Source organism: Melopsittacus undulatus, chromosome 4 (genome assembly GCF_012275295.1).
Source record: "Melopsittacus undulatus isolate bMelUnd1 chromosome 4, bMelUnd1.mat.Z, whole genome shotgun sequence".
Classification (NCBI taxonomy): Eukaryota; Metazoa; Chordata; class Aves; order Psittaciformes; family Psittaculidae; genus Melopsittacus; species Melopsittacus undulatus.
Genome location: NC_047530.1, coordinates 64209547 through 64230165, shown reverse-complemented (window position 1 = coordinate 64230165; position 20619 = coordinate 64209547). Strand labels below are relative to the sequence as shown.

At 37.8% G+C, this 20619-nt stretch overlaps 1 protein-coding gene across 1 annotated transcript in view; it reads left to right on the top strand.

The window, feature by feature from the left end:
- The window catches only part of ANK3 (ankyrin 3), a 369399-nt gene that overhangs the window by 44800 nt on the left and 303980 nt on the right, over positions 1-20619 (top strand). Inside the window, exon 2 of the mRNA XM_034062680.1 lies at positions 1642-1680. Coding sequence (XP_033918571.1) covers positions 1642-1680 — 39 coding nt within the window. The remainder of the gene's footprint in view (positions 1-1641; positions 1681-20619) is intronic.

Sequence of the window (20619 nt, the reverse complement as noted above, 5' to 3'; positions counted from 1 at the left end):
TTTATTTGGGAAAGGAAATGGAAAATTTGGGAAAGGGGAAGGAAATTTGTTTTTTCATGTGATATACAAAGAATTAGTTGAGCTTTACATAGATACTGTTAAAAAAAAGTGACATTCCCACTGTGAAAAAACCTGAAAAGAAAGTGTGTGCCTCTTGAGCTTAATTTCTCACAGAGATTTTAAGTAACCTGTGTAAGAACAGTAGAAAATGAGCAGTTCTACGTGGTGCCCTTTCAGTGGGACTGTTTCTGTAACGAAGGTTATGATTTTGTTTTGTTGATATTCAGTCTGGGCAGTCAGTGACAGTACAAGTATATGGATATTCCAACTAAATTTTATGATATTACATGCTTTATTCATTCAGAAAGCAGATGTGGTTGCAATTTAAAGTTCAGCTAAAATGTTCTGTAATGGTTATAGAAATTAAACACCCGCAGGTGAGCAGCTCTTCTGTGGGAAGACATCAATTCTATAAACCAACAAAAAGAAACACAACCCCAAACAACCTCTTAAATCAAAAAACTTTGCTTTTTCATGTTAACAGAGGGACTGATCAGCTTACATATACATATATACTACATATACACATACATAACTACATATACGTATATGTTAAAATACACGAGAAATAGTTATGTTTTTCAGTATTTAAAAATTTCAGATAGATTTAAGAGAACAAGTAGACTAATGTTCTTCACTGGGTCCTGTTGGCATTAATTCTTTTTTTTTTGATTTTCAAGTTGGATAGTCCTAACTTTGTAGAGATCTAAGGAAGACTGTGGGGATTTGTGTCATAACTCCATGAAAACTGCTTCATGTCTTTCCTAGCCCCTGCCAAGAAATCATTGTTTACATAGTCATGTTTTTGACTACTTTCTTTGCTGAAAAGTTTGCTCGAGCACTGTGGGTGTCACCTCAAACGCTAAGCCACCAAGGTGTTTAAAACAAAAGTGTGCTGAAGAACACTGTCTCTATTCTTGTTATTTTCCAAGTAGACAAAGAGGATACCTCCACTGTTTTGCTTGCCATTTCTGTGCGTGGTTTTTTTTCCCTCCTCCCCCCATAGACTTCATTTTGTTTCTTTGCCCATCCGTAGGTTTGAGCAGAACTTGAAGTATATCATGCTCTTTGTGATTCTTTGCAGGCTTTCAGTTTGTGATTTCCTTCTGCCTAGCATCTCAATATTACACAGCCTTTTTTCTTTTTCTCTTTTTTGAGGGACTTAATCTTTTGCCCCATGATAACATAGATTTGTTTAGAAAAACTGTATGAACGGATTCCCAGGACACAGAGACTTCTTAATGTAAGACCCTGGGTTGAAAGCAACTGGTATGTGTAATATCCCCTTGAGATAGCGAGACATCATCATTCCTATGGGATATGAAACACATCTTGTAGCATCAGTCAACTGTAGCCTGTATTGTGACTTCATACTTCTGAAGTTGTATGATGTATTTTCTGTAAAGTGTAGTGTGTGTATTCCTGATATCTTTGTTACAAAGTGATGATGGTCTTTGGATTGCTCCACAAATTGCTCTCTAATAATGTTATCTTTTCATGTAAGCATCATGTTTATTTTTGTACTACTGTCCAGATTGTTTTACCTACCAGTTTTAATTATTTTCAATTTAATTTCTTTAGGTACACCATAAATGCTACCCTCCAGGAAGCCCTAGAAAGGTAAGACCTTAAAAATTCTGCTTTTTGTTTATTCCCTGGCCTTACATGCCAGCGTTTGCTGTGTTTTTATTCTGAATGTATTGATACAGTACTGAGCTCGCCACTGGAAATAACAGAGAATGCTTTGGGACTGTGATCTTTTTGAGCATTTGTAGAAAATGTGTTTACCTACAGTCTTACAGTTTTGTTTCCTCTGCTTTGAAGCCTCTTCTAATTCATGTGTTTCTGTAAGCCTCTGTATTGCTGTTGTGCACTTCAGTGTTCTCTATAGATGTTCCTTTGTTTAAGTGAGCAGATAAACAGTAAGTCTTCACTTGAAATCACATGAAAGGCATTACCATTTAGGTTAGATAGTTTACACATTTTTGATGTGACAAGAGCTTCCTGATTGCCTGGTGGTCTTTAGACCACTTGCTACAAAATTTGCTTATTCTTAACAAATAAAAATCTGTCAGTTATTTGAGTTTTGTTTACTTGTGGTTGAAACAATTTTGTTCCATGACCGTGGTTAGAAGATACCAGGTATGCAGATTTTAGGATTTATCTATGTCCTCATGAGATGAATGTTTGACTGTGCATGACTACAATGAGAAATTAAGATATGTTGTACTCTTATGCCTGTATTAGCAGTGTATAGTGCTGGCATATGAATCATTATTTCTTTTCCCTCTAAAATACTACCCAAAACCTTCATGAGGAATTTATAGCAGTCAGATGTTACCAACTGTGTACAGTTTCCTCGTAATTGTCTTGGTTTCAGTCCAGTAATGCTGTGGTGTACACCTTTTTATTTTACATCAGGTTAGAATAAGGTAAACAACCAGATTCCAGGACATTCTGAACAGGAATGTGTTTGCTGCCACTTCCATTTTCTTTTCCTTCATCTGTTTGGTTTTGGTTTTTTATCTCCTCTCTGGGTAACATTTGTCTTAGATGTAGTAATTGAAAAATGGCAAGGCACGACATTGCATAGAGAATATTTCACTTTGTCTTAAGTTTTTCTTATTTTGTGTTGCAACTGGACGGAAGAAGTTCCTCCTGGTTGTTACTGTCATCTGTGGAAGCAACAGTAAGCACTGGGGATATTGGAGTCACATGTTTGAAGGCCTGTGGTATCATCTATTCAGAACATTACACTGCATATCTCAGCATTGTTTTTATCTGTCTACAGTGTAGAAATTCAACTTTCTGGACATATAAAAAGTTGTTTAATAAAACAAATGCTTTTTATTGCTCACTTCTGTATTTTTATTTTCTAGTAAAAGCATTTGGCAGAACTGTGTTCCTCTGAAGTGTCAGATTTGCTGGACCTTGTGACATGTTTGAAGTAGCTAATAGTGCAGAAAGTTCAATGGACAAGTCACCTATTTTTCCATGCTATGTTTTTGTGTTTTAAATAACAAGGTTTATAAATGCTTTGAATTTTGGTATTACAAGCATTGTAATTTGTTGTTGTCAAAACTACCGTGATTCAATGGAGAACAACAGTCCTGAAACTGCCATCATCTTGGCAGAAAATAATTCTTTTTTGGTTATATTCACTTCCAAATCTTCCACATGGCTGAGCTAAGGTCTCACACTGACATTGTGACCAGTGACTGAGGACATGAACTGATACAGAAGTCTCTTGGCAACACCATTAGAACTTTAAAAGTGTAATAAATTAAAATAAAACAGAAAATCTACACTGAAATTATAAGAGGGTAGGGAAGTAAAGGCTGAAGCTGGCACGTTCTGCCTGTAGTCCTTTTTCCTACTGGGGTAGAGTCAGATGGCCTCTGCTGAACTTAAGATACTTAATGGAAGAAGTGTGGCTTTTGGTTTTTAATCTTCTTGGGACTGGAAGACTCTTTGAGTGCTTTGGTAATCCACGGCCCATGAGAAAGGATGGAAGAAAGGGGAAAACCTTATTCTTTCTGTCAAGGCCAGTTGTTCAATTGTTTGATTCTATGGAACAAAGATTTTGAATTAAGAAACCTGAATTTAGCTGTTAGCTTTGGACCTGCTGAACTGCTATGTATTCAAGCTATGCTGCTGTTTCCCTGTTGGGTTGCACTCATACCCAACCTGAAATTGAACCCTGCCTTGCTTGTGCTTGTGGGGAAAGTGGGATTTTCCAGAAAACAGCAGGGAATATTCCTGTTCAGCTGAAAATTTCCTGCTTATCCCCTCTTATCACTGAACAGTGGTGACAGCCGGCTAATAGCACAGATAAAGGGAATCACCAAGCGGTAGTGACCAAAGATGACCATATTCCTGAAGTCTTGTATCCACACAGACACCACATGTGAGGCCTCCATGTTTTGTGCCTCCTGAGCTCTATTGTAATATTTAGTTCCTATTTTTGTTCCTCTAAAGGCTTAAGGTGTAGTGCATATTTAAAGTATGCACTTAGATGAAATTGCACAAATGTGTGAGTTATGTTGTGTTTTAATAGCTGCGGCAAATACACATTCCTTTAGATTTTGTCAACAATAGTTTACATTAACAAATGAGTTTGTTTGCTTTTTTTTGTGAAGAAAAATGGAATATAAAGACACAGTCAATAAGGTGAAGTTTAAACATACGTGAAGAATCCAAGAAATTGTGGAGAGCTATCCTCACTTTATTTCTTTACATAGTATATTTTTAAACTGACAGTCCTTGTCTGAAAATGTAATTGTTTTCTCTTCTGCTTGACATTAAGGTTGCTCTTTTTATTGTTGTTCAGAAGGTTATTTCTTACTGTTATAGCTTTAACTTGCCATGACTCAATCCAAATTCCAACATTTTACTAATTTCAAGAGGTTTGAACAAACTGATGTTTGAGATGAAAGCTTTTTTCATTACTTAAATTATATATTTGTGTGGGATGGGAATCAGGTGGCAGCATTTTAGAAATCTATTTCATTGCTTCAGTCTTATGTGCCAGTTATCTGTCTGGACTGGACTTTGATATAAAGGCTTGGAAATTAAAGTTGGCATCTGTAGGCCTCTTTGTTTAAAGTTAAATTGAGTTAATAGAAACAGCCAGAAGTAAAGACTAGAAAAAAAAACCCAAACCAAACTCTGAGGCTGAGACTCTCTCAGTTCGAAGACAATTGTGTAACACTAGGTCAATAGTGCACAACATCGTAGGTACACAGTTACAGGAGTTTTACAGAATTCATATAGAATGATTAAACTGTATCATAGAATAGTTAGGGTTGGAAAGGACATTAAGATCATCTAGTTCCAACCCCCCTGCCATGGGCAGGGACACTTCACACTCAACTATGTGACCCAAGGATCTGTCCAACCTGGTCTGGAACACCGCCAGGGATGGAGCATTCACAACCTCCCTGGGCAACCCATTCCAGTACCTCACCACCCTAACAGGAAAGAATTTCTTCCTTATATTTAGTCTAAACCTCTGCTGTTTAAGTTTCAACCCGTTACCCCTTGTCCTATCACTACAGTCCCTAATGAATAGTCTCTCCCCAGCATCCCTATAGGCCCCTTTCAGATACTGGAAGGCTGCTATGAGGTCTCCATGCAGCCTTCTCTTCTCCAGGCTGAACAGCCCCAACTTTCTCAGCCTGTCTTCATATGGGAGGTGCTCCAGTTCCCTGATCATCCTCGTGGCTTCCTCTGGACTTGTTCCAACAGTTCCATGTCCTTTTTACGTTGAGGACACCAAAACTAACCATCCATTACATGGTGTTTACTGATCCATGTACATACAGTCCCAGATCCTTGAATTTTCGATGTGCAAAACTTTTTTTAAATCTTGCACCTAGCAGGTGATGTTGGAGTAACTGAGGATCCTGTTGATCTCTTTGTGCAGGGTTTTGTGGCACACATATGTGCTCTCTATCCCTACTCCTCCAAAAATTTTTCAGGAAAATATGTTGACTTAAAATGTAGCATTTGGCTCTTATATTTTTCACTTAATGTCTTACAGCTACTATCTGTGCTTGGGAAATAGTTGGTCCTTCTTCCAAAATTTGATCTCCAGATAAGAATGACTTTTACTGTCAACCAGTTGGGAGGAAATAAAAATCAGTGTGTCAGCTTTGGTTCTTCAGCTGATACATAAAACTGCTTATAGTAGTGTGTACTGCGCATTGACTTTTTAGCTGTGTTCATGTTTACCCTTGATGCACATCAAGATCTGCATGGGAAGTCTTCTGAGCTTCTTCTCTGTGAAGATGAAAATATAATGTTGACTAAACAGCAAATAGATGAGTGTCAAATGAACTCTTACCTTTTTTCTTACCCTTCTTGTGCTTATGCTTATTAGAAATGTCAGGATATTATTTTAACACACATGGTGTTCACATGTTTCTATACAGAAAAACTACACCTGAGTTTCTCAGTTGTAAAAACAAACCTTTATTTTGCAAACTGTGAAGTTCTAAGCAGAGCACTGCAATCAAAAGACAAAGGTGTACTGATTAGTAGGTAGTAGAGACAAGATTAAGAATTTAGATTTAAAAATCTGAGCCTCACTTGATGTAAAAAGGACGATTTACGTAAACATTTTACAAAATTGTATGTGAGAATTGGGACAGGTGAAGTGTAATTTGGATGCAATGTGCTAGGTGGTAGAGCATGAGAATGTTCCACAATTGTGTATTTTTAAACAGCATATCGTAATAGGGATTTCCAATTTTAGTTTTGTCTGCTGTATAAATGTGAAAACTCGTAACCACGTGTAGTAAGCTTTTCTTTCCCTTCTTCTGGAATACAAACCAGTATGCTAGTACAGTTATTTTTGTCAGTTGAATATTGCTTTAGCTAGGAACCTATTATACATGCTTCCTTTTAAAACATTGTCATAAATACTTAAATTGTAATAACGTTTCTCAGCAAGACGGATTGTTCTTTCAAGTTTGAGTTAAATCAGTTTTGTCTTACTCCATGCAAACAAACAATAAAATACTAAATATAAAGAAAAATTACTAAAGTCCCTTGATAATTAAGTACTACAGAAATGGTAGCTGTAGTTATCGATAACGTCAGCAATCAGTAAAATCATACCTATTTAATTTCTCCTAGTATCAGTGAACTGTGTGTTTTGGGGTTTCTTACTTATTCAACTTCTTTTAACTGTTTTCTATTGGTTGTTACTTTATTTATTCTCATTACTTTTTTTTTCCGCAATAGAAGAGTAGAGGGTTTAGTTGATAATACTTTTTGCCTTTCAAACAAATTTCTTCTCTAATCACACACACACACACACACACACTTTTTCTCAATGCAGCAACTTTATATGCAGAGAGCTGTTTGGTTCCAACATTATGTTTTCCTGGTTTCCAAAGCGACAAGCCAAAATGATGCCTCGGCAGAAGATGGCAAGCCTTCTGGGCATATCTCCAAACTTTCCATTATGTGATTGCTATGTTAAAACTGGACAGAACCTGTTGGAGGCAATAAGTGAAATGTCACTTCAAGTAATGGCTACTAAAAGAAGCAATCATCTAAGGACATGGAAAACTCCTCCACTCAAGCAACCATTATCTTTCATAGAATCATAGAATAGTTAGGGCTGTAAAGGATCTTAAGATCATCTAGTTCCAACCCCCCTGCCATGGGCAGGGACACCTCACACTAAACCGTGTCACCCGAGGCTCTGTCCAACCTGTCCTTGAACACTGTCAGGGATGGAGTATTCACAGCCTCCCTGGGCAACCCATTCCAATGCCTCACCACCCTTGCAGTAAAGAATTCTTCCTTATATCCAGCCTAAACTTCCCCTGTTTAACCCATTACCCCTTGTCCTGTCACTACAGTCCCTAATGAAGAGTCCATCCCCAGCATCCCTATAGGCCTCCTTCAGATACTGGAAGGCTGCTAGGAGATCTCCATGCAGCCTTCTCTTCTCCAGGCTGAACAGCCCCAACTTTCTCAGCCTGTCTTCATATGGGACGTGCTCCAGTCCCCTGATCATCCTCGTGGCCTCCTCTGGACCTGTTCCAACAGTTCCATGTCCTTTTTATGTTGAGAACATCAGAACTGCACACAATACTCCAAGTGAGGTCTGATGAGAGCAGAGTAGAGGGGCAGGATCACCTCCTTTGACCTGCTGGTCATGCTCCTTTTGATACAGCCCAGGATACAGTTGGCTTTCTGGGCTGTGAGCACACACTGAAGCCGGCTCAAGCTCATTTTCTTATCAACCAAAAACCCCCAAGTCCTTCTCCTCAGGGCTGCTCTGAATCTCTTCTCTGCCCAACCTGTAGCTGTGCCTGGGATTGCTCCGACCCAGGTGTAGGACCTTGCACTTGTCATGGTTAAACTTCATGAGGTTGGCATCAGCCCACCTCACAAGTGTGTCAAGATCCCTCTGGATGGCATTCCTTCCCTCCAGCATATCAACCGAACCACACAGCTTGGTGTCATTGGCAAACTTGCTGAGGGTGCACTCAATCCCACTGTCCATGTCACCGACAAAGATGTTAAACAAGAGTGGTCCCAACACCAATCCCTGAGGGACACCACTCGTTACTGGTCTCCAGCTGGACATTGAGCCATTGACCACAACTTTATCAACATCAAGAGTTTAAAGAAAAATGAAATAAACTACTGAATTATACCTGAATCTTCTGGCATGCCAGTCACTTTTTTGAAGTTGTATGCTTTGGAAATGTCGATGATATTATCTTTCTTGTATATAGACATCGCCTTGTTTTATAACATCCTGACAGTAGCAGAACTGCCTGACTTCTTTGGAGCAGGAAATGGGAAACTTTTTGCTGAAGCATGGAGAAGAAGCTGTTGTGATAGGAGGTAGGAGGTATAACTTTTATTGGAAATCTTTTCTGGCCAGGTCAGAATTGTGAACGGATTTCATCCCTTCCTGCTGTTTCTCAAAGACAAAGGTGAGCAGTAATATTGCTAGTAATCCAGAGTTTGAGAAACTGAAGGAGCATGGCCCAGAGGGATTTAGCAGAGGATGAAGCAAAAGTATTCGAACTTATGAAGGGGAAATTCAAATTGTAACTGCTTACCAGTGGTAATGTGACCACAGGATGATCTGTAGTGGAGGGCTAAAAGGTCCACCTGCAAAAGGAGTTGAGCTGGCTGGAAGCTAGAATGCTGAACAGAGCAACTCCCTGTAGAGAAGTTAAGTCTCCTTTGCTGATGAGAGAAGAATCATCTAAAATGTTGTCTTGTAATGATCATGTAATGTCATAGACTGAGATGTCCTATGGCAATGCTCACAGGATTGGTGCTTATGCAAATATATGTAAGGAATTGGCTTTTGATAAGCTTTTTGCAGGTTCCTTGTAGAAGTGCTTATGGTGGTAAAACTGTATAATGCTTTGTTTGTCAAGGTTTGGTTTTTTTTTATTTTTATTTTTATTTAAGCACAAATCTGTGTTCAGGTCACTTCCAGGGGTGCCGTAAAAATCCTCCAAGACCTGGAAGATACAGAGTATGGGATAAAAGGAATGGGTTAGGCTGTTTGGAAACTAAATGCAGAAAAAGTAATCACGCAGGGTTAAATGGGTGCGGATGGTAAGAAAGACCTTGGGAGCAAAAGACATATGGAAACGAAGAAACTGAGAATAACATTAGACTAGAAAGTGAAAAAGCAAGTATAAAAAGAGAGTGGAAAACACTGTCTGAATTAGGCAGGTGCTAGCAGTGTGAGGATGAATTAGCTGTTATGTAACACAGAATGAGATTGAGACCAAAAATGTAAGTTGGAAGTGAGCAGGAGAAGGAGAGTGATGTGGAGGAAGAGCAAAAGGAAAAAGTGACAAAGTTTCTTTTAAGCTGCTTTTGCAAAGAATAGAATGTTCACTATGCAGCAATAAGAAATGGATATGCCAAATATAACTCTTTATGCATATAATGTAATTGGATAAGCATAACAAAGTGAAAGATGGAATTGTACATTGAGAGTACATTGAGAGTAATTCATACAGTCATGGAATAGTTTAGGTTGGAATGGACCAAGGAAGATCATCTAATTCCACCCCCCACCATGGGCAGGGACACCTTCCACTAGACCAGGTTGCTCAAAGCCCTATCCAACCTGGCCTTGATGACTTCCAGGGATGGGACAGCCACAGCTTCTCTGGGCAGCCTGTTCCAGTGCACTTGGCCTTTTGATTTCATGAAGTTCATATGGGCACACCTCAAGCTTGTTAAGGTCTCTCTGGATGGCAGCCCTTCCTTCCAGTGTGTCAGCCATATCACACAGCTTGGTGCAATCAACAAGCTTGCTGAGTGTTCAATCCTGCTGTTGATGTCATCAGCAAAGATGTTGAACAGCTCTGGTCCCAATACTGACCCCTGAGTAACACCACTTGTCACTGGTCTCCACATGGACATTGAGCTGTTGACCACAGCTCTTTGAGCATGACCATCCTGCCGGTTCCTTATATACTGAGTGGTCCATCTGTCAAATCCATGTCCCCCTAATTTAGAGGAAAGGATGCTGTGTGGGACAATGTCAAATGCTTTGCACAAATCCAGGTAGATGATGTCATTTGTTCTTCCCTTACCCACCAGTGATGTAATCCCATCATAGAAGGCCACCAGATTTGTCAGGCATGATTTGCCTTTCGTGAATCCATGTTGGCTGTCACTAATCAATCCCTCACTGTCCATGTGTCTTAGCATAGTTTCCAGGAGTATTTGCTCCATGATCTTGCCAGGCACTGATCAGTTATTCTGTCTGTTTTTGGCATGATAGAATTATTCCATCAGCTGGTAAACTGTTACAGAAAGTGAACAGTGCTGTCCTTAATTTTGAAGTTATAAAAAATATTGACAGCTTGAAACAGTGATAGCTAATTCTTGCAGCTTGAAACTGAATTGTTATGTAAATTGGAGTTATTTCTGTGCTTAAAAGGTGTTACATACAATGCATGTGCTTCAGACTTTTATTTTCTTTGAACATTTGCTAATAATAATAATGTCTTCATGAAGCATTTATGGTGCTCCTGGAGTTTAATAATCAGATGGGGCAAATCAGCTCACTTGGTCAGCCATTGAGACTTCTTAAAATGGACTTCTTAAGTATAACGATTCTAGGTGTAATGGTCGTTCATATTTGCATGCTATAGTAATGAAAGTTAAACTGCTTTTCTGGCTATCAGAATTGTATAAATAGAAGCTGAAACTTGTTCTGAAGAGCAAGGTCACATGCAGATACTGAAATATGAAACTTATTAACGCAGCATATGGGAAGCTGCTCCTGCTAATGTCTCCTGTTTTCAGAACAAGTATTGACATTGTTGTTGAAGACTCCTGTGGTCCTCCTTGCAGCGAAAAGATGCTGCAAGTATTGCTATATAAACAATATGAAAATGACATGTAAGGATTTGTCCTGAGAAGAAGCCAGAGGGCATGTTTACTGAGCTGGAAAGATTCTTTGAGCAGGAATGCTAGTTAATGTGCCACAGCATAATATAAAGGAAGTAGGATTATTTTTTTTCTCAGAATGACCCACATCAGTCATTAAGTCTTAACTAGTGACCAAAGTGAAAATTAATACTAAAACAAATTGTGTCAAAGTGAAAGTCAGGGCTTTCAGTCTTTTCTTGCTGTTGTTTCTCTTGATTAGACTAAGAACACATACTTAAACTAAAACTTTTACTGAGATTTTTCACTTGACATCTCTACTTTTTTGGTGAGATCAAAGCTTCTATTGAGGGCCCGATTCTCTCAAGAATTTTCAGGTTAATGATAACATCGTTCAAAAATGTGAACAGAGGTGAGTAAAATAGGGAAATAAATTTAAGAACTTACTTGATTCATCATTGTCATAGAGAAAATGATATCTGTAGGTCTCTTAATGCTCTGTGGCAGTTTCAGTTGATGGATGGAAAGAGCTTTTTTTTGCTCAAAGATGCTTCCATGATTATAATAATTCACCTACTTTTGAGCTGGAAAAGCTTCATGCTAACTTCCTGGATTTAAAGTTTTAGAAAAGTCGTGTTTGTTTTGAGGAAACTAATTCTGAATCTGAAAGTTGACCAAATGTGGGGTTTTTTTAACTTGCAAAGCTAAGCAGCCTTAGATAAGTAGGCTGTTTATAATAGTAGTGGAAAGTGAGCACACCTGTTTGGTTTAACAAGGAAATACTGGGCAGCACCAAAGTTTAGCAGTTCAACTGTGTTGGTTTTGCAAACTCAGCCTACATTGATGGTGTTCAAACTAATACCAGTGTTTTCATTTATGTAACCATATGGGTCACTTGCACTGTGAATTACGGCTTTTTAATAGTTTTGACTAGAAAGCTGAAAATTATGCTCATACATGCCCTAGACACCCTTGTGACTTACCTGTGGTGGAAAATGATGCTAAATGTGGTGGGAAATGCTGTTTGGAGGCTAGAGGAGCAGATCTTTTGGAATACTGCATGTTTGAATCCTGTTTGGTATGACTATAAGGAGGTGCAGGCAGTTACATTTGTTGGCAGTTCTTCATACAGAAGGAGGCAAAAATGCGAAGGATCCTGAGATGGGGAGAGAGAGAAAAAGCCTTTCAGCTTCTTGCTTACTTTTCCAGTCAGTTTCCTTTTCTTATTTGGGAGATGGTGGTTGTTGTGCAACTCCTTTAGCAGATCTTTGACTTCTACTAGCCCGTTGAAGGGCTTAGATGATGCATATCGTCCTGGTGTTCAGTTTTGTTTTCTTTTTTCTGTACTTTGGAGAAGTGCCTATTCTTCCAGCAGTTCCTCTTTGAACAATACGATTGGAACTGCTAATGGGAGTCTGAAAAGAGAGGACATAAGTACCAGCTTAAGAATGATGTCTGGATAAACAAACAAAAACTAATGAAAACAACAAAAAAAGGGCTGAAGTGTGTTTGACTAGTGCTTATAAGCATCAAGAGCCACCTTACAGAAGGCTAACAATGCTGGAAATGATGTGTAATTAAACAAATGTGTGATAATATATAGGCTAAAAGAATATACTCAATGGTGCCAATGCAGCAAAGTTCTTACTGGAAGAGTGCTTCTATTTGACTTAGGGTTGTCACTGCAGAAAATTTCCAAGAGAGCTTCATGTGCTTATCCATTAGATAATTTGTGAGCACCGAAAAGTATTTGACTAAATGTCTTAAACAGTAAAGTAAAATACACTTTCAAGTGCTGGGGAAAAGAATATGTTCCATTGCGTGTGATTGTAAGTGTGGATTGGTGTTCGAGAAAATAAACAGTGTTTTGATGTGGAAATTCCTGACCAGAAGGGGTTTCCTTTAATATCTCTTTGTGCCTTGGTGTTAGCTTTCCTTTATCTACTGTGTTGTTACCTAGCATTTGCAGCAGAGATATTCGCATTTTCTTTAACCCTGAACATATTTTGAGGCTGGAGGTAATTATCCCTTAATAGGACAGTGGGTTGACAGTGAGTTGTCAACGGGATTGTAAGAACTGGCTCTCTGACCTTTTCCTGCCTCAGATTTTGGCTATGCTACTGTGTACTTTCAGGTATTTTCTAAAAGGAATGCTGGATTCTTTTCAGAGTCTGCAGAGTCTGGAATCCCAGCAGTGAGGTTTCTGTAAAGCAATAATGCATTGGTATTACTTAATGTCAGTTTTGATCACTGACAAATAATACGATATCATGAAGGGTACTTTGAAACTGTATCCTCCTCATCCTACTCTCTTGGAGAGATCTGAATTGTAACTACTGTACAGGGATTGTGCTTTTTATCTGTTTATTTATTTATTTATTTACTTATTTATTTATTTTTAATTATTTGGCATCACTTACAAGGCTCTTTGAATCCTGTGGTGCTCACTTGTATTTTTAAGTTCTTCCTCTATGTTAAAATTACTGTATTTTTCATGTTTGTAACCTTACAGATTAATCCAAAACAAAAAATAGCTCAAACAATTAAAAGGAGCTGTTCAGCAGCAACAGGGTTTATTTCTTGTGTGTGGATAATGTGAGAGGAGATATTCCCCAGGGACTTTCTTCTGCAGCCTCATGCTCTATGGTTTCTGTTTCTGAATAGCTTTTCAGCTGTATTCAGCAAATTTTTTGAGTACTTGAATATAAGCATTTCTGGAAGAGTGCAGGCTGTACATTAAAAGCACAGCACAGGTAAGCTTCTTTCCAATAGCCTGGCAAAGCTATCATATCCAGTGTCCCTTTAAGTTGTATAACTCATGTTGTAGCCATAATATTTGCTAGATGTGAATCATTACAAGTTGTTCATTTGTGTTCATGGTTTCAGGAAAACAAGGTTATTTTCTTTTTCTGCTGTTTATGTTCACTTACACGAAGCATTTCTGCAGTATTGCTGTAGAAGTTGCAGATGTGGAACTCTAGGCCTTAAGTGCACATTAAGCATCACTTTGCATATGTAAGCTTTATATGTCATAATGACAAAGTACATCTTACGTTTTAGCTATTTAAATGGTGACTTCTTTCTCCCACTCAGTTTTCAGATGAGGAGAGGAATAGGAAAATATACTTGGGATAAAGAGAACATTTAAGTGATAATCATCTTTTACTGACTGTTTTCCTTCCAGTTTTTGGATCCTTCCAAATATTAAGGGTCTTTTTGGTTTGTTTCCTTAGTATTTCCCAAATCTGAAATTTTCATCGGGAGGATTAAGTGAACGCTATTTTTTCTTCCTCTTGTGCATCTCTAAAAAGCTTACTATTACAGCTTAGGTAACTGGGTTGGTTTTTTTCCCCTTTTTTTACCATGAGGTCTGTGCAGTGGTTCTATAGAGCAGTGATTGTTGTAGATTGGTGTTCTCTGGTGTGGTGGCTTGACCTTTCTGTGCTAGTAGCCAGGTGGACCACCCCACCACTCTCTCACTTCTCCTCCTCAATAGGGTAGGGGATGAATCTAAAGTGAGGAAGTTTGTGAAACAAGATAAAGATCTGGAGATGACTTGTCACTTACCAGCACAGGTAAAACAGTCACGAGTTGGGGAAAATTAGTTTTTTGCCAACTAATGAAATACAGGTGGGTGCTGAGAATGAAAGAGACTCTCTCCAAAATGGTTTGTTTCAACCTGATTTAATAGTAACATAAAGCTACTCATGAATTTCAGGGTCTTGAATGTATAATATGAGAAAAATCTATGTTATATCCAAGGAAAATATTCTATATTTGTGAGTTCAAATTCTATAGGTAAAGATTATGTGGATTTCTAGAATCTAGTTCCATTGGAGACATTTTTTTCTTTTGTTTGATGTTTCTTTTTCTCACTGATTTAAAAACATATCTTGAATTATGTTGAATAGAAGAGAGCAGTTTTGGAGCCTGGAACTTGCAAGAAGCTGGAAGTTTTATACTTTTAATACCTTCCACTATATTTGGTTGTGGTTTATATTTAATGCCAAGTGCCATTGGCAGTTGCCATAGCATCAATTATAAGACTTCATGGATTAATTAATTAATTATGAGGCTTTTTCTGTTCATTTTGCAAGAAGTTGAAAGTGTCCTTTTCTTTTAAAGCTATTCTAACTTACTAACAACCTAGAAGCATAAATTTGTTGTTGGCTAAAACTGAAAATCCACATTCTGCATAGCAGATGATATTTCTGTTTACAGAAAATGGACAATAATACAGTCATGTGTGCCATCTCAGTAGTTCACTGATCTTTTTGGGGGCTTTTTTTCCCTTAGCCTTAGCTTTAAAGAAAGTCAGCTTGAACTGGTGCTCATCCTGTGGGGTGTTTTTTATTTGTATTTTTTAACATACAGTCTTTCCTGTAAGTCCAGGTTTGAAAAGATTCTTGGAAGTTCTATAGACATAGAAAACCTGTACAAAAGTACAAGTGGTCTTTGTTTTAAATCTTTAAATGTACTTTAAGTATAAAGCTCTACATTATTATGAGGTTGTAGATCAACAAATTGTAGAAAGAAACTCTTAATTTTGTTTCAGTTCTGTTGAAGCAAACATTTGACAGACCTTTATACATTAAAGTTTTTCCTTTGGAGCTGTATGCAAATTGCTTTCATAATTGCAAGTAGAAGTGAACATTTTTGATTGATAGGTGCTGACCTATGGCAGCATGTTTGCTCTCAAAGTGCTGATTTTTGTGAAGAAAACTCTTTTTAGTAGATACAGTACATATTGTCACTTTGGGAAGAGATGAAACTCCAAACTGCTTCTACTGCTTACATGAGATAAAAAAAAATAAATTACACCAAAGCAAAAGAAATCCATTGCTATTAAATGCTGAAGGTCTCTGGGACACTTCAATTACTATGTTATAGGCACAGTGGTAGAGAGAAAATAAATATAACCATGTACCTGTTTCTATATTACCCAGTGATCAGATATAATGCATTTTCCTGTTTGGCCCTCTTGCACTGTCTCTCAGATCTAGTCTCTCATTTCTCCTTTACCTGTGAATTAATTCTCAGCCATGTATCTTCTAATGAGAGAAATCTAATCACGGCCAGCATTCAGCTTTGAATGTAAATATGATTCTATGATATGGTTTGCCATTTGGTGCTCAGAAATAATTATGACTATAATTTCACCTATTTTTGCATGTGATATAGCTGGGCAAAGAAATCACTGCCTTTGTTGTTGGAGATTTAAAAAAACCTGACAACTCCAACCCAGTCCTCCCAAACACACCAGTGATTTGTTTACCATGAAAACAGCTTTATTTTTCAATGTTTTCTCCTTCGTAAAACATGGAGCAGAAGGAGAAGGATATGGTATGAGAGAGAAGAGTATGAAAGCCCCTTCCCTTTCCCCAGTCCTGCCCCCAAATATTTTTTTCTGGCTGATATTTTTGTCAGAATTGCAAAAGAATTGGAAAATTTCCCCTCTGGAGGGGAAAAATTCTATTTGATAGCTTATTAAACTGATTAACCTCAAGAATATATTGCAGTATAGCTGTCTATACAAATATAAACAGATTTGTACAGATACTCGTACAATAACTGTTATAGTGTATTTTAGATCTCATCAAATTTGGGGGTTTTCTTCTTTAGAAGACATTTGGGCAGGTGATTGTTAAACATCAGCTCCTGCACACACTTAAGGCACTGTTGGGCATAGTAGTCATGAGACTAGAAATAAGTTTTGGTTTTATAATCCTCAGTGAAAACTTTTAAGTTTGCATGTTACACAGTTTTCAGTTAGGGCTATGATATCATGCTTTTCTTGCAGCTTTAAATCATTGTTTACAGTGGATACGTATGATATCATGGTTTAAAATAAAAGGTGAGAGATGAAGAAATTGTGCTTCATGACATTTTGGTTAGGTGACATTTTTCCCCAAACAGGGAGAAAAGTTGATAGATACTCTTACTGTGTTGTTACGCTCCAAATGTGGTCCCAAGGCTTCAACATAAGAGTTGTTCCAACATAACTTTCTTCCCCCATGTTTAAAAGAACAGCTTTTCTTACCTCTGCTGCTGTGATATCAGCAGTAAAACTCAGATGAGTGTCTGGCTTAAAAGAACTTGCAGCCTGAGGCCCTAGAATCAAAGCTAAATTTGGCTTGTTCAGCACTTACTACTTCAGTGAATTTGTAAGGTTTTGAATAATCTGTCATGAAGGCTTATACCATTTTCTTGGCTTGTGAAGCTACTGTCCTTTTTTCTGTGATTGTCAAAACAAACATTAAGAGGCTGCACATTCACCTATGTATAGATCTGCTTCTTCTGTCTCTTGCCTTCCATTGTTCCACATGCTTGTCCTAATGGCATTGATGTTAGGCTAGATGTAATGTGCACCAACCACAGAGATGTGCTGCTCTGGGGCACTGTTGACTGATAACCAAACTGGTGAATCCCTGTAATGACACAAGACCTGGCCTGATGGCTCATTGTGAAGGGAAGCACTGCAGAAGGGTGATAGACACTTGCCCCTGGCCATGGTGCTGCTACATAGCCTGGTGAAAACCAGCCCTGGGAGAGGCAGCCCCTCGGCTGGTTTGTGTCCTCTTCTATTCTGAATGTAAACATGGGAAGACATTGCATGCTAGGAAGCCCATTGTGCTGGCAGGTAAAATTCCATATCCTGCCCTGGTTTCTGATGTAAAAGGACCTTGAAATGCATAATCTGAATTATTGCTTTATAGGGTGTGGTTTCTTTGACTGTGGGGTTTCTCTGACCACAGGACACTGTGGTCCTGTGGAAGTTTATCCAAAATGGGCTGCCCTTACTCCTATCCTTCCTCTGTAAAGTTTTACTGACAACAGTATGTGTACTTAGTATAAAACCTGACATCTTAGTTTAGTAAAACAGTCTGTTTTTCTAGGTTTAAAATTATCCTCTATAAAAAAATGGGGGGGATGTTTGTGTGCAAATGAGGAAGTCTTGCAAAACATAAAAGTAGTGAATTTAAAACCAGATTCTATCTCGCCAGGTAAATAGGAATTTATAGAGTTTGGCTACAAAGTGTGTTCTCTTTGTGTAACTGTTTTGAAACCCATTGGCAGAGTGTTAACTTTGCACTAACAAATTTTGTGGGATTTTTATGGTATGACTTTGTTCCTCACCTTATTTTTTGTTTTGTGAACCTTGTTAATGAACTGGAATTCTTACAAACTTCAGTTGCTGAGGCATATTTGAAAGTAAGCTAATTTACCTGGTTAAGGGAGTGAAGGAAGGAGTTTAATTTTTAGCTTTCTCCCTCCCTCAGACAACCATCTCAGCCACTCTGAGCTTTACTCCCAGACTCCCTTCAGTTTCATCCTCAAGGGATACATTTGTCCTTGAGGCTCCTAAATTCAGTTAGCTAACATATGTTAAAGTAATTGTGAGGACAACACAGGTTGGTTTTGATTTGTGTTTGTATCTCATGTTCAGCTGTGGACTTCAATAATTCATTTTAATATCTTAACCTTAGTTAAAACCTGGGTTCCCTTATTTTCTGTTTTATTGTCAGTTAGCCTAAGATTGTAATTAGTCTTTTTTCAGTGCAGATATTTGTCCTACTGAAGGAGTTGTAATAAGTTCTTTTCTGACAGCACAGGAAATTTTGCAGCTCTCTTTGTTGAGGGTTTCATCAGAAGGCTTTCCTTTCTTATGGTTTTAGTTGACTTCTGCTTCTACCTTAGACTATTGTTCCAGGTCTGCATTGATGATACACCTCCGTATCAAAAGAGGAGAGAGATCAAGCAGGACAATACTAGCCTATGGCACATGTTTTAAGCCAAAAAATCTTCAGGTTGATAGTTGGGTCAATAATGAATAATGCCAGTAACTAGGCATGATTGCTAAGTGGTTACCACTACTCTATTCTTAGCCTAAAGGTAAGTCAGTTTTGGATTGTTTCTATTTTGGCATGGGATAATGCACCTCTGCACAAAGGCACCTTTGCAAACAAGAGCAGGATGGTAAATAGGCTGTGCTAGAAGCCTATTATAAGTTGATGAAGTCAGTAATGGTAGTATTTGAATTCCTAAGCTGACATTTTTTGCTCTAGTTATGGAATTTGAAAGGGAATCAAGACTGACTTCAAAACTTTTTCCCCCCTAGCTTTTAATGTCTTCACAGAATTCTTACATTCATATTTGAAAGGAAAATGTACCTTGTACTTATTTTTAATTTTGTTAGGGAAAGGGGAGTTAATTTGCCTTCCACCGTCTCAGCACGAATTCCATTCCTGTCTATGTAATACTTGATTTAACCTTGAATTTTGGCTTATCATAGCATAGAATACTGCTTGAGGTGTAAGAGGAAGTACTAAGTGGTCCATCTGCAAAGTAGTCTTAGAGTAAACACTGAATGCAACAAGCTTTTGCTAAATTAAGCTTGTGAATTTCTACACATATAAAGATCAAGCTGGCTTTTTGTCTGCCCTGCTTTCTCCACACTTTCAGTCCTTTACTTAGTCTTTGAAGTTGTTTGGCTATTTGGATTTGGATGTTTTTTAAATAAAGAAGTAGCTGTCAGAGGTGTTCTTTTTAAAACCCATTGCACAGTTGCAAAACAGGTTACCAATAACAAGTTGCATACCCCTTGCTTCTTGCATGCAAGTCACTCTAATTTATAAATAGAACTGTACTGATAGACAGAACTTGGCCTATCCTCTTGTCCTCTTATGCGAGTTATTTTGTTTTAAAAATAGAACTGTCCTAGAACTGATATGTAACAACGAGGTTGTGAAAGTTCACTTCTAGACACTACCGTAATTAAGCAGTAAGTTGCAAGGAGCAGTGTGCATATTCTCATCAATAATCTAAAGATTTTGAAGTACAGTGGTATTAATTTGAGTTTTTCAAAGAGCTGTGCAGTTTGAAAGTGTTGCACTTCTGTGTGTTGTTCCTTTGCTCTAGCTCATCAAAACATACCCATAATACATGTGTACACGTCCATAAAGAAATAACTATTGTGAGCGTTACAAGAAAGGAAATGTTTTCATAAGGACGCCTTAGATGGTAGATAGTAACTGTAATGTGTAATTTATTGAACTCCTGCCTTGCTCATTGTAATGTTGTAGTATGTTTAAGCGTGGATTCCAAATGCCAATGCTTCCTTAGCATGTTTTAAGGTAATTGTACTCTGCAGTAATTTTGGTATTGCTCTGTCTTAATTTTGTTGTTTGTTTTTTTGTTTTTGTTTTTTTTTTTTTCTTGGAGTTTGCTTCTGAAAGTTTTGGAATGTGCCTTGATATCTATTGTTGGGGTTTTTTTGTGTTTATTTGTTTTGGCTTTGGTGGTTTGGTTGGTTTTTCTTTAATAATTGTTTTTTAATTCAGGTTTTGTGCTCATAGCAGCACTTTAATATGCATAAGAGACTTTTCTTGGATGCTTAAAAATCTGAATTATGTTTTAGGCAGTCTTGTTTGACTTTTTTCCTTTCAGCTCAGTTACCACAGGCATTTAAATATGCAGGGTTGCACTGAGTATGCTGGAAGCCTGGGGATGGATGAAGGTTAATCTGATTAATGTCTGTAGTATAATTTAGAGATGGACTGATGTCAGCAGTTTGATAGACTTGATAGAAGTTTTACTTCTATCAGAGATAATTTGTGGGCTCTGTAGAGGAAAAAATTGAAAGACATGATTTGAAAAATT